The following is a 13,141-nucleotide window of genomic DNA, read 5'->3' as shown; positions in this document are numbered from 1 at the left end:
AAGGGGCTTGTCTTCATTTGGAGCTCATCCATTTGATCTGGAACCAAAGCAGCAGTAGTTCAGCTGACAACACAGACGTGGTCTAGATTCATTCAGACATGCACATCAACAAGTCTAATTTTAAGAAATTTGGAAATCAAAGCTCATAATGGGAGACCACGGCTTTGTGGAGGGATCCACAGGAGGGATCCAGTGGAGGTGCATGTCACTCAGGAAGCTAGCAACAGGGAATCTAAGAGTAAGGGTAAATCTGAGCTCCCCCAAGTGCAATGTCTGACCCAAGTCTGCACAGCCAAGCTGCTTCCCTTCATTTGTCATTCTGAACCAAAACCCTGCTCCTGACACAGAGTCTTGTGTTTATTATTTGACAGATCTGAGAAAATTCACTCTTTCTGTTGAAGTATATACAAGTGCTGCAACTCATCTTTAAAGTTATTCAAAAACAGTAATAAAGTATTACAAAAGCTAGGTTTTGTTTCTAAGCCTCTGGGGTACAGTAGCACTCCTCCATCCCACCCCTGTGTTTTCTAATTACCCAGCTTTTCTGAAATAGAGACCTCCTCAACTCCATTGCATAAATTGATCTCACTTAAGATAACACAAAAAAAAGAGCTAAATGCAATTGTTTCTCCCGTAATTTAGAAGAAACATTAAATCTTATCTGGATGTTTCTCGCTTAACATAATGTTTTTTATTTTTATATTTAACTATCACAAAAGAAGAAAAAAATCCCAAGAAATAGTCCCAAGAGCAACAATTATCTCTGACTGGAGGACTGAAACACAACTGTGCTTCCTGGATTCAGATTTTAGCTCCTCTCCACTTTCAGTTTAGAAGATAGGTACACAGCTATTCACATGGAACTAATTCTATTTTGCATTGAATATCATCTCCATGTTCCACATGTCAAGTGAAAGCACTGCCAAGATTAGGTGAAGTGTGAAGTGTGTGTGTGGAGAGAAAAAGGAAGACAGACTTTGGGTAACAATTTTTCACTTCAATGCCAGAAAACCTGTCTATATTTTTCTTTGGATTTAGGTCACAATTTTCCTTCTTCCGTTAAAAAATCCTACCCATGAAAAGTTATTACAAATTTTGCTTGCAGAGGCTAAATTCTTCTCAATTTCCTGAATTCTGAACAGCTTTATTGCCATTGAATTCATACCACTGCCAGTTAGCAAAAGCAAAACAACAAAAATTTCACTCCCAAAAACTTTTTCAGACATAGAGTCTCAAATATGATAAATGCTCTAGGAACAAAGCAGATATTATACAGCAATCTAAATAAATAAAGTAACTATTCAAACTCACATAGAAAAAGATGTTCGCGCTGTGCTTTTAAAAATGGCAATTTATTCTCATCACTAGGTGTGTTCTATAATAGGACAAAGAGGAAGCCCTGTTTCTCCTCATTCCTTATTAGCAAGAAATTTAAACAACAGAATTATTTAACAGTCTGTATTTATGCAGTTTTTCCATGCCTGCTTGTTTCATAGTCATCATTTAAATTAAACAAAAAAATTACTTGAATAATTACTTACCTTTCTCTGGAAGTGTACTGGCATTGCATATCTGCTCTTCACCCTCACCAGCAGACGTTGCAGCTTTTATTTTAATTTGATAAGTAACGTTGGAAAGCAGATTTCTGAAAGTATGCAGTGTACCAGAAGATGAAAAATTTGTAGAATTTCCTTCGACTGCTATGATGTAATGTGTAATTATGCCATTGGCAGAAGCAGGAGGGTCCCACTGCACTAGGATCGATTGCCAACTCGTGGCGATACAGCGAATGTTCAGTACAGCATCTGGCACTTAAAGGACACACAGGCACCAAAGATTAACATGCACATGCAACTAAAACTGTAATCACACAACAATATCATTAGAGAAGCAGACACGGTGTTCATAGCAAGAGTCAAACACTGCAGTGTCAGATATTAATAAAAAACACATTGAGAGAACAAAACTATGACTTTGTCCTCATAAGATAGTTCCTTTCCAACTGCTATGAATGTGACTCATGTTAGTACTTGAGAGAAAAGAGGCCATCTATCTGGCTTCTTCCTAGTTGTGGGCTTCAGTTTTGTTTCCTCAACAAAACTTTTTGCTCATATTTCCCCCATGTGTTTTTAAACACAGTGTACTATAACATACATACTCCATATACATAGCAACAGCATCAACAGTAGAAGTTCCTTATTTGTTCTCCTATATATCTGTCAGCCTTATTTCTTTCAGGCCCTTCTGCACTTTTCTCTGTACAGAAGTCACTGGGCAGATTTCAGAGCTTTCATATCAATTCTTTCAACTTATTGTTTCCCATCTATTTGCTGGTTGTAGCAAAAAAAATTTTTTAAATGCTTATAAAAATTAATGAAGGTAGAAAATACTACAATCACTTTGAAAATAGACCAATTATTTATGAACAACTGGTTAAAGAGAAATAAAGAAAGTAACACAAGTATGGAATGTCAGTGATGAAATGAAACAACTGATGGATGACCATGGCTTTTGAGGAGGACCACCTTCAGCTGCCTGAGTCCAACAGACAAACTGAAACAACTCAGCGATGGTCCAGATTTCTGACGGTGTTGTAACTCTTCGGTACAATAAACTGCAGAACTCTTCCCCAGAAACTCTTCTTTACTGGTTCTGGAAAGTGTCTTCACTGGAAGCATGATCCTAGCAGACATGTAGTCATCATATGGGATCTTTTCATTTTGGGGTCTGCTCCCTTTGCTAACAGTGTAGAGGACCCTGGGAGCCCCCTAACCCATGCTTGTTCCCTGGCACTGACAGCTCTTACAGAGTCTAGGGGTTGCTCTGACCTGGAAAAAGAGTTTTGTTGTGCAAAACTGGTTTTGCACAACAGCCAGTTTCACAAACTCACGGGTTCTCTTTAGTGAATGTTATGTATTTCACTTTTAGTGGAATGTTATGTATTTCACTTTTAGTGGCTAGCTTCCTTCCTAAAATAAATTCTAAAAAGAAAAAAAAAGAAGTTTAAAAATTTCTATTTGTCTAATATAATTTCCAGTTCATTTGCCAACCTTTTATCCAGCTGCTTTTGATACTGCTAATGTTTCAGTTATTTTCACAGGGATCTGAATTATTGCTTTGATCTGCAAAGACTGATACCTATCTAATTTTCTTCCCTTTATCTATGTTGCTATTAAAAGATTTATAGTAGCCATGTAAGCCTCTCATTTCAGATGAGGACATTTTTAATTCTACACTTCCGAAATCAGACTTCAAACCTAGTCTACAATAGGAATGTGAATCTGTGCTACACAGGCAAGAGACAATGAGTTAGTGTTAGGTTATATTTTCTTTGTAGAGAAGAGGAAGACTTTTGTTCAATCATACAAGGAAAACAAATATAAATGTATTTAAAACTGCCAGAACTGCAGCTTGTAAAAAGTCAGATCTAACCTGATTCCATCGTTGTAAAGTGGACAGCATTACTGAACTGATTGCCGTTCCCAAGCTTGGTAAACGCAGAGACACTGATAAAATAGGGGCTGTATGGTTCTAATCCAACAATGTTTGCCTCATGGTTTGAACCTGAAATGTTCTTAAGGAGGGAGATATTATTAGTACATAATTAATCTCTAGAAACATTGTAGCCTTCACCTTGAACCTACTGAAACGAACAGAAAATTTACAGCCATAGTTTTGCTTCTTCCAATCTGAGTAGCTCTCAAATAGTGAAAACTATCTCCAGCTTCACATTAACCCCTCTCACCTTCTACTTCCTTACAGATCTTTGGTGGTTTCTATGAAACTACCCTAAGAATGTGTTCCCAAAGGTGGCTTGCTGTAGAATCCACTGTTTCTCTTTCACATGCTCATAGTGGCCTTCAGGCATTATGGAAGAAACTTCCTCCCACCATGGGGAATAACAGCAGACTTCACTGGAGCATTGTCTTTTCCTGCAGCTTTTACAAGTATCTCAGATGAACAGGGCTCACTATATATCTAAGCTTGAGATGCAATCCTGACCTCAGCTTGCTGCCTTTGCAGTTCACAGAACATTCCTTGAGGCCACCCAAGCAATCAGATTTAAGCCTCTTTAAAATTTTGCATATCATAAAATTATAGATTCATAGAATGGTTTGGGTTGGAAGGTGCCTTTAAAGACCATCCAGTTCCAACCCCCATACTGTCAGCAGGGAATCTTCCATAAGACTGCGTTACTCAGAGCTTCACCCACCCTGGCCCTGAACATTTATATAGTATCTACTTCAGTTACAACTTACTCAGTTCTTATTCTTTGATATTTTTTTAAAAGAAGACCTCTTAACAGTTTTTTACTATTTTTTTAAGATAGTAAAAAATTTTTGAGTCTTGAAAGTCCATAGGTACTAAATAGTTAAACAAAAGTAGCCACAAAGCAACTAACTTCTGTCATTTTCTAACATCAGGCTTACACTAAAGCACCAAGTAGGAGTAATAAATCTCACTGTCAGTAAAACATTAGGAGCCCAAAGCACGTTAAAACCAAACTATTTTTCCTGTTTAATTTGAAAAATTGAGTTACAGGTACAGTGGGAAGGAAAATAAACTGTCTTAGCAAATAGGAATTTATAGGCACTTCAAAATTCTAGGAGCATAACAGACATTTAAAATATTTGCCATATCTTTTTTTTTCCTAAAGCATGAAAAAATACTTTAAAAGATTATACACTCTTAATTATAAACATACCCAAAAAACCAGTTTTTCAGTGTTGTTTTGATAAATCTTAAAATTATATCTCATAATAACACCGTTTGACTGAGGACTTGGATCCCATTTTAGCCACACAGAATCTGCGGTGTAGTTGATAATGGTCAAATTCTGGGGTGGAGCTAATGGCACTGCAAAAGACAAATCACAAATACTTCAGGCAAAACAGTACATACAGGAGAACATAGGCACTTTTGTTAACATTTGCATCTGAGCTCAAGCTAACAGTACTTCAATTCTATTTCAATCTTTTTTCTTCCTCTTTGACATGAAACAAATTCAATTAATCCAGAATACATGTTTAGTCAGCAAGGGATCTTCTTGGAGATCTAACAAATCTATTAATCACTTAAACATCCCTGCTGTCAGAACTAAGACATTTCTCAGAAGTCACATTACATATATAACTGGAATGCTATACACTTTACTTCCTCCACCCATATATGGACCACAACTCATCATACATTTAAAAGATGTGTAATTTACCATGCAGGGGAGAGGGGGTCCATGTACAGGAGAACTGTGTGAATGTGTCAGAACTATTTCCATGTTTTATCATTTTTCAATTGCAGGGGGGATGAAGAGAAAGGTACTCTTGTTTGCTTCAAAATCCCTGACACTTTGCAAACCATAACACATTCCAAAGGCAAAAGATATTTCTTCATGGGGTTATTTTTGTAATCCTGTGCAGAATGTGACCTCCTCTTGTGCACTGTGGCAGGAGGAGGAGCACTCAGGAAACACCTGCCTTGCAGTGCTTCCTTTGCCTGAAAGCTCTTCCCTCACAGACCAATGGAATATTAATCCTTCATATCAACAGGTCTGATGCTCAGATCTAAGATGGATGCTGTAATAGAGCTGATATTTTGAAGCTGTTTACAATTGAATTTGCTCACCTGACTCATCTGTGTAGAACTGAAGCACAGCGGAGGGACCAGGTCCTTTTATTGTTCTGGCAGCTGCATAAATGCTGTACAATGTGAATGGCAGAAGATCTTCCAAAATGATAAAATTATTGGTAGTAGAGAATGAGCTATTCCTTTCTGGCCCAAACAAATTTAAATCATAATGTGTTATAATACCATTTGGCTTAACAGGAGGATCCCATGAAAGCATAACTGAGGTAGTTGAGAGATTTGAAAATGTTTTCATTACAGGTGCTGATTCTGGGACTGTATGAAGAAATAAGAAAGAGAAAAACAACTATAATCTCAGAAAAATATGAAATTAAAAATTCTATTTCAGAGTCTTAAAATACAAATGTGCAGCAGTTGTTTGTGTTACTGTATTACAAAAACACTCAATGAAACAAGAAGAATAAACCATCTTTTTCTTTCAGATATTTGGGTTTTTTAATAATTTCTGTAGCAATTAATAAAAAGTCTTACCATCTTCATCAGTTCTTATGTGAAGACTCAGAGTATGCCGTTCAGAAGATCCTTTATCAGTGGCTGGTGTGATTTTCAGAATGTAATCAGTGTATTTCTCCAGATCATCAAAAATTATGCTTGTGTTGTAAGTAAGGAAAGATAATATCTTACTGGTTCCCAGTTGCATTAAACTTAGAGAAACATGAAAGAAGACTAAGCCATTTGGCTGGGATGGTGGAAGCCAGCTTACATTTACAGAAGATGAGGAAATGTTTTGATAGATCAGATTTTCAACAAAACCTTCTGGGACTATGAGAGATAATAAGCAAAAAATTAAATGCATGGATTACAGTAATAAAACATCCAAACCCCAACCAGAAATAACTGCTCAAATATAATTAATCTGAAAGAGTCAGTTGCAATATTTTTTACAACTTTTAAAAATAATTTGTGTTTCAATATCAAAAGCAAAATGGTTGAAGGTATACATGAATAATCATTTCTGTTAAATTTGTTTAGGAAAAGAGTCTTAAGGAAAGCTTAAGACAATAATTTTATTGCTTCTATCCACAGAGGCTTGTGCTCCATGTTCTATGTGCTCTAGAGTTTGAAAGACTCAGATCAAAATGCCTTCCTTGCAAAGATAAATATTGCAGCATCAAAAACCACATTTAATGGTATTTTTTAAACTTTGCCATCATAACAGTAAAATAACTTTTAAGTTAGACAATATTTAATAAATATTTAATAAAAACCCTGATATACAATGAGCACTAAAAAAGTTATTAACTTACTGTCTTGATCTGTATACACATCTATTTTTTCACTGGTTTTGTTTCCATCTCCAAATGCTGTGCTTGCAGTTAACCACAAAGTGTAATAGCTGTATTTTGCCAAGTCATCCAGCACTACACTGACATTGCTGTCATTACCATAACTTGTGAAATTCTAAAGAGAGAAATAAAAGAAAATGTTACCACATAAAATGCTTTTTATTCATTGATTTCTCTTTCTAGTTCCCCATTTAGCCATCACCACCACCAGCAGCAGACATGATTCACCATAGCACTCAGAAGACATAAGCCTATGCTTTGACTCCTAATGAGTACTGATTTTTTCTGAGATACTTGATTTTATGATGTCTATTTATACCCCTTGTAAGTACTACAGAGTACTACATGATTGGCTTCTTCTATTGTTTATAATTGTTGAATGCCAATTCAGAGATTAAAACTGTAATATTGCAGTATGTTTATCCATATTTCATCAAGAAAATTAACAAAAAACCCAGCATCTGCTAATTGTTTATAGATTACATGAACCACACATGCCTTGGCTGATCATTGTTAATTAAATCAAAGGACGTCTTTCTCTTTAATCTATTTTTATGAGAGTAGATTTTGAACTTAAATCTTTCAGTGGCAGAGATCTCATCTCACCCCTTGATAAACTGTTCCTTTTGCTAGTTGTCCCTTGCAGTAACACCATGCCATTATCTCTAAGGAAATGTCTATAGTGAGTGGACTCATGTTAAACTGAAGGCATCAACAGAATTTTTTTTTCCTCTGTGCAGCTACTTGCTACAAAAAGAATAGGAGAAGGACCCAGTCCCAGTGTCTTTTGAACTATATTAAAAAATGTCATTAATACTGTGACTACGACAACAAGTTAGTGCTCAGATCAGCACCTCTAAGGAGGCCATTCCTATTTAGAATCAACAATTTTGGAAGAGGAAAAGACAAAATATAAAGGCTATTATTTATGTAAGTTCAGCTACACCACACAAGTTCAAATCAGTTGAAGTTGAATGTGTTGAATCATCCACTGATTTACAGGAACCTGACTTAGATGATCCAACACAGTTTGGTTCATGGTTTGAAAATTGTTGAGAAGTCATTTTGCCCATCAGCATATTCAGCTCAAGCATTGGGTAGCAAGTCAAATCTTCAGTGCTGATTCAAAGAGCCAGTAGCATTTCTGTCCAGCAACCACATTGCCCTATTGAGCAGATGGCATGGGCAGAACTTCTCAGGACCAAAGAAATCCTAACTTTTCTACACAGAAATATTTTCAGGATGAGATGGATTTTGTCCAACCTCCTGATGAATTCCAGCTATTTGACCTGCCCCCTGTTTTTGGTGTTAGATCAAATCCACACCCTCCACTTCTTTAAAAGGCAAGTTAGCTTTCAAGGAAATTTTTTTCTGAAAAAGAGAGGCTGTAAGAGCAAACTTACTAATGCAAGAGAAAGGCAACAGAAATATTTGGGTATTGAAATTTAGAAATACCACATATAAGTACAGGAATGCTAAAACTGCACGCTGAAAAATTGATTACATTTCTCATAAGGAAAGTTATTATTGAAGAAGTCACCCTGATATGCTTTATCACACAGTTGAATCCATACTGTGCAAACTGATAGTTCAGTATGCAATCTTTATGTCTGTCACTAATGTCTGTCACACATCAATTTATATATCTCATGCAACACTTCACAAATTTTTTGTATGAGCAAAATATTTTTATTTTTGCAGAAAACTATAGGTGACACTCTCATTACTTTCCCTGAGATTTTTATATCTGTATTTGAAGACCTAGTTTTGCCTGCAGTCACTAGTACTGACATAACATAAATAAGTAAACAGTTTGGCAATGAAAACTTAAGCCTTCGTTTTGAATGCAGAACAGAAGCTGCACAAATTGTGAGTATAATTTATTTTTATTTAATGTGTGAGTATCCACTCATTAAATGACTATAAACACACTGTTAGTTTTGCCCAATAGACTAAGTTAAGTCAACATCAGTCAAAATACAAAAAATTCCACCTTAATATATGACTTTTTTCTAGAAGTAGTTTGAATTTCATACTAGCTGCACACCTAACTGAAAAAGCCTGGAAAGAGCTTTGTGTTATATTTGGTAAGTTAAGATACAGGAAACAGTGGATCAGATTCTAAGGTATTTAGTTAAACACTGATACTCAAGCAGGGTATGACAGAAAACATCATCTGGCCCAGAGGAAGCATTCTAATACCCTCTTTTTGTTACTATTATTATTACTGTTAGCAAAAGTTAGTAATTTATAACAACATGTAATAATCAGATTTTTTTTTAAATAAGACATTAAATAATTACCTGAGTTTTAAGGTAAAAATGTCAAGCCTACCACATCAGGCTTTGATCCTAGATTTAATGGGAGTTTATTGATATGAACAGCTGAAAATTCAACTCTTAGTTTAAAAAGACCTTTACAATTTAGGCAGCTGTCTGGCAGTTAAGGACTCAGTGAACCAACAGGAATAACAGGGTTTTGGTGGGTCAACAAAAACAATTTTAAGAAGTAATTCCTTTACTGTGAGGACCCCAAGGAGATATCTCTAACTACTGATATGAAAAAATATTAGGAAAAAATATTAGGAAAATTCCAAAATATCAGGAAAAAAAAAGGAGCACATAATTAAGAGTAACAGTGAGCAGGAAGAGTTGTGTGGGTACAAACTGAGAAAAGATGAAACTTGTACTAATTGTACCCTGGGGATAGAACACTTTAGGAAGTTTTACAATTAACTGTGGCTGTAGATGAAAGCAAACAGCTTAGGATCTTTGGCTACAGCTGAAGAAATTCTTCCTTCTGTCCCTTTCTTCATCCATACATGAAAGAAGTTTTGACATAGCAAAGTATCAGATTATTAAAAGCAGCTAAGTGTAAGCAATACACTCAAGCCATGAAAGTGTCAGCAGAAACTAGTATCTTCTTCACCTCAGGAAGTGGCAGACATTTCCAGTGGCATAAATCTGTAGTTAGCTGTATAAGGAAAACATGGTGATGCTCTTCTTCACTGTTAAGCTTTTACCTCTGTTCTGTTTTCTTTTTTAGGTTCATTGTATTGCATTCTTGTTTGAGTCAGAGGATCACATACTTGACTCTGGCAATCAGGTGAAAGTGGTGATACTGTGAAGTCTTATCCAAACCTTCAAGGAGTGGAATATTCCCTGTTCCATTAAAAACCTAAGTGAAGTTATTACATTTTGTCTGTTGTACCATTCTGAGACCAGCTTTTTAAAAATTTGCAGTATATTGTAGAGACATTCCCCTTTTTATCCCTACTTTGGTCATACAGGTGAAGAAAATGTTTGATTGTTAAGTACTATAGTACATTGTTTGCATCCCTTGTCTGGATCCCAGGGGTAGACCAAGTTGAATTTCACTCTGAGCTGTACCAAGTCATATCCATTTTGCTTGGCTTGAGGTAGAGTTTGGATGATTTGGGTCAGATATTCAGTTGCTAGAAGGATCATAGGCTTTTTTTCAGTCCTTACCCCTGGTTCCCCTGTCTGGTCTGTCAGAGTAGGACAGCTTTCATCTGTACTGAAATTCCTACACTGGGGAAATTTATTGAAGCATATATTTATGTTTGTAATTAGCACCTTTCCACTTTCTTACTAATCAAAACAGAAGTATATAGAGATTGAATAAGGGAGCTCATTCAAGCCAATGATATCTTTCGTAGATTCATATTTAGCCATGAGAAAGTTACTTCCATTGAGTCTCTGATTTAGTTCGTGGCTAGGACTGAGAACATGGACATTATGATTGCTTCAAGCACCAGGCAAGGCATCGTGGAGCAAAACTTGCAAAGCTGCTATTGCAAAGAGTGAAATCTTAAATTGTAGGAACGCGGCAGTGTCACAGAGACGTGAGGTGAAGAAGAGGCACAGTGTCATGTCATCTGTGAAGGAAGCACTCTTTGTCAGCATACATGTCAGATCTTTACTGCACTGGGACAGGGTGTATAAACCATGAAGTAGCATTTTCCCTAGACCTATGACAGCAGAAGATGAAAGATAATGCTGAACTGGAACTTAGCCTAATGCAGGTGATGGTTTATTCTAGTTGGCTACCAGCCATTCCTCCCTCTCTGACACATTTTCTTTTACAACTGTCAGCATCCCCATAGAAACAGTCCACTCATCTACCAAAATCCTTAAATCTAATCTCCATCACTAAATATTTCCTTCTGCTATTCTCGTCTTGAACCTTGGGTCTGAGCAACCCAGGCCTTCTGACTAGACAGCTGCAGTGTTATTTTTCATGTAGACCAGTAAAGCAAAGAAACTATACATTATTTTTCTGACTGAAGAAGGTACATAAATTTTCCCTTTTTGACAGAAAACTCAAATTTCTGCATCATGTTAGAGAGTAAACTGCATCTTTTATCTCAGGTCTTTTTTTGTATTTGGGCATTTTTTTCCCTAAACAAAATGCTGCACTATGCAACTACTACCTTCCTAGTTTTAACATATTAATAGTCAGTGGTTTATGTTGATTAGGTTTTAATATGCCTGAGCATTTTGAGAATGTGTGAGAAGTGATAAACTGAGACAACAGAATAGCACAGACAGTGATAAATTGAGAAAACAGAATAGTTTAGTATGACTTCTGTATCTATTTCAGACTATGAGAGCATTGGGAAATATTAATTTGCTTGATATTCTTCAGCAAGGGTGCTTATTCAGGCATCTAGAAGTTATGCTTTAAGACTTGGACCTCTGGCATTATGTCCTGACAAAGACGCAAAGACTGGTAGAGAATGGCTGCCTGCAATGTGAAAATGTGAAATGTGAAAAGATCACCCACTTTTTCAATTCTCCTGTATAATTTCTCCAACTGAAAATAAAGTTTGGTTAAATATAATCAGAATGGTGACTTTGACACAGAGTATTTCAGCCAAGGATTCTTTCTTTCCAAATATGTGCAATACAAAACTTAGCAGCAGACCCAGCAATTACATGGTTATAGTTCTAAGTTACAGAAAGCTGTAAGCTATATGTATGCATACTCATGCAGCTTACAACTGTCTGTATATATCATATGCATATATATATATATAATCACACATCAGGCTGACTTTCACACAGGCATTTCTCTGCTGTAAAAGGAGTAATATAAAATACCTGACAGAAATGATTTGGCTTTTTTTCACCTGTTTGAAATCTGTCTTGCATCCATAGGAATGCAGATTAGGACTGTAGTGTAGATTTGGTAGTTGCCAAGATAAACAGTGAGCAGACACAATGTGAAGGGCAGAAGGAGTTAAGGGGAGTAGACAGATTAAGATTTGATCATGATTTGAGAGATTAATGCTCATATCCCATGGGCAGTAAGAGACAGATGCAACAGCAGCTGAAACTTATCTTCTGAGGGCAGAGGGATGGAATAGAAATCAAAGTCAAAAGGATGAAAATGGTAGGTTCCACACACAGAGGTAAAACTACTGTCAGCAGTAGCTGACAGAACTACTGTCAGCACTTTTGTCCTGACAACACATAATATGCCAAAGTAGCATTAACTTCCACTTGTGCCACCATCATTTCCTGGCCTAACTACATCACATGATAATAAAACTGGACCCTCACCTTGCTGGGCCAATGCTACAGTGCTCCATCTTCCCTATCTTCCTTCTTTATTTACAGAATCCTGGGCACATCTTGGGGGATTTTATCTCTCTCTCTCTCTCTCTTTCTCTCTTTCTCTCTCTCTCTCAGTGTGTCGGCTTTGCCTTACTCATTCATCTCAGAGTTACACCTTCCTAAAGTCAGGAATAGTCCAAGTCCATAGTCCTACTCTAAAATTGCTTGAAGTGTCCTTCATAGGGTGGGCTGGTTCAGGTGATGCACTGATGTAAAGTTTTTCCACTTAAATTTGTCCACTTTACATCTTAAATCTCTTAAAGAGATTTAAGAAAAAAGCTGTTGCCATAGCAGTGTGCGCAAAGAGAGTCTTTGATCTGAACTGTAGCCCTGATTTTAATCTCATCAGAATGTGAATTCATGGCACAGTCCTGCTTGCACTTGAAACTATGCAGTGCCCAGCAACTACATACCTGCACACATGTATATACTGAAGTATGTCAACAATTATTCACTCACAGCTATGTCTAACATTTGTGAATATTTTTTCTAGTTATCCTCAAAAACGTGCATACCTCACCCTAAATATATCTTGATCATAAATTTATGCAGTCAAGGTTGTTTTCCATACAT

The 13,141-nt window shown here is 36.5% G+C and overlaps 1 protein-coding gene across 1 annotated transcript in view; it reads right to left on the bottom strand.

The window, feature by feature from the left end:
* PTPRQ (protein tyrosine phosphatase receptor type Q) overlaps window positions 1–13,141 on the bottom strand; it is a 99,190-nt gene that overhangs the window by 55,868 nt on the left and 30,181 nt on the right. Inside the window, exons 20-25 of the mRNA XM_064731466.1 lie at window positions 6,891–7,044; window positions 6,115–6,405; window positions 5,623–5,898; window positions 4,706–4,857; window positions 3,433–3,574; window positions 1,542–1,811 (exon numbers count right to left, since the gene is read on the bottom strand). Coding sequence (XP_064587536.1) covers window positions 1,542–1,811; window positions 3,433–3,574; window positions 4,706–4,857; window positions 5,623–5,898; window positions 6,115–6,405; window positions 6,891–7,044 — 1,285 coding nt within the window. The remainder of the gene's footprint in view (window positions 1–1,541; window positions 1,812–3,432; window positions 3,575–4,705; window positions 4,858–5,622; window positions 5,899–6,114; window positions 6,406–6,890; window positions 7,045–13,141) is intronic.

Source organism: Zonotrichia leucophrys, chromosome 1A (assembly GCF_028769735.1).
Source record: "Zonotrichia leucophrys gambelii isolate GWCS_2022_RI chromosome 1A, RI_Zleu_2.0, whole genome shotgun sequence".
NCBI lineage: Eukaryota > Metazoa > Chordata > Aves > Passeriformes > Passerellidae > Zonotrichia > Zonotrichia leucophrys.
The sequence above is the reverse complement of the archived record's forward strand: the minus strand, read 5'-3'. Positions and strand labels throughout refer to the sequence as shown.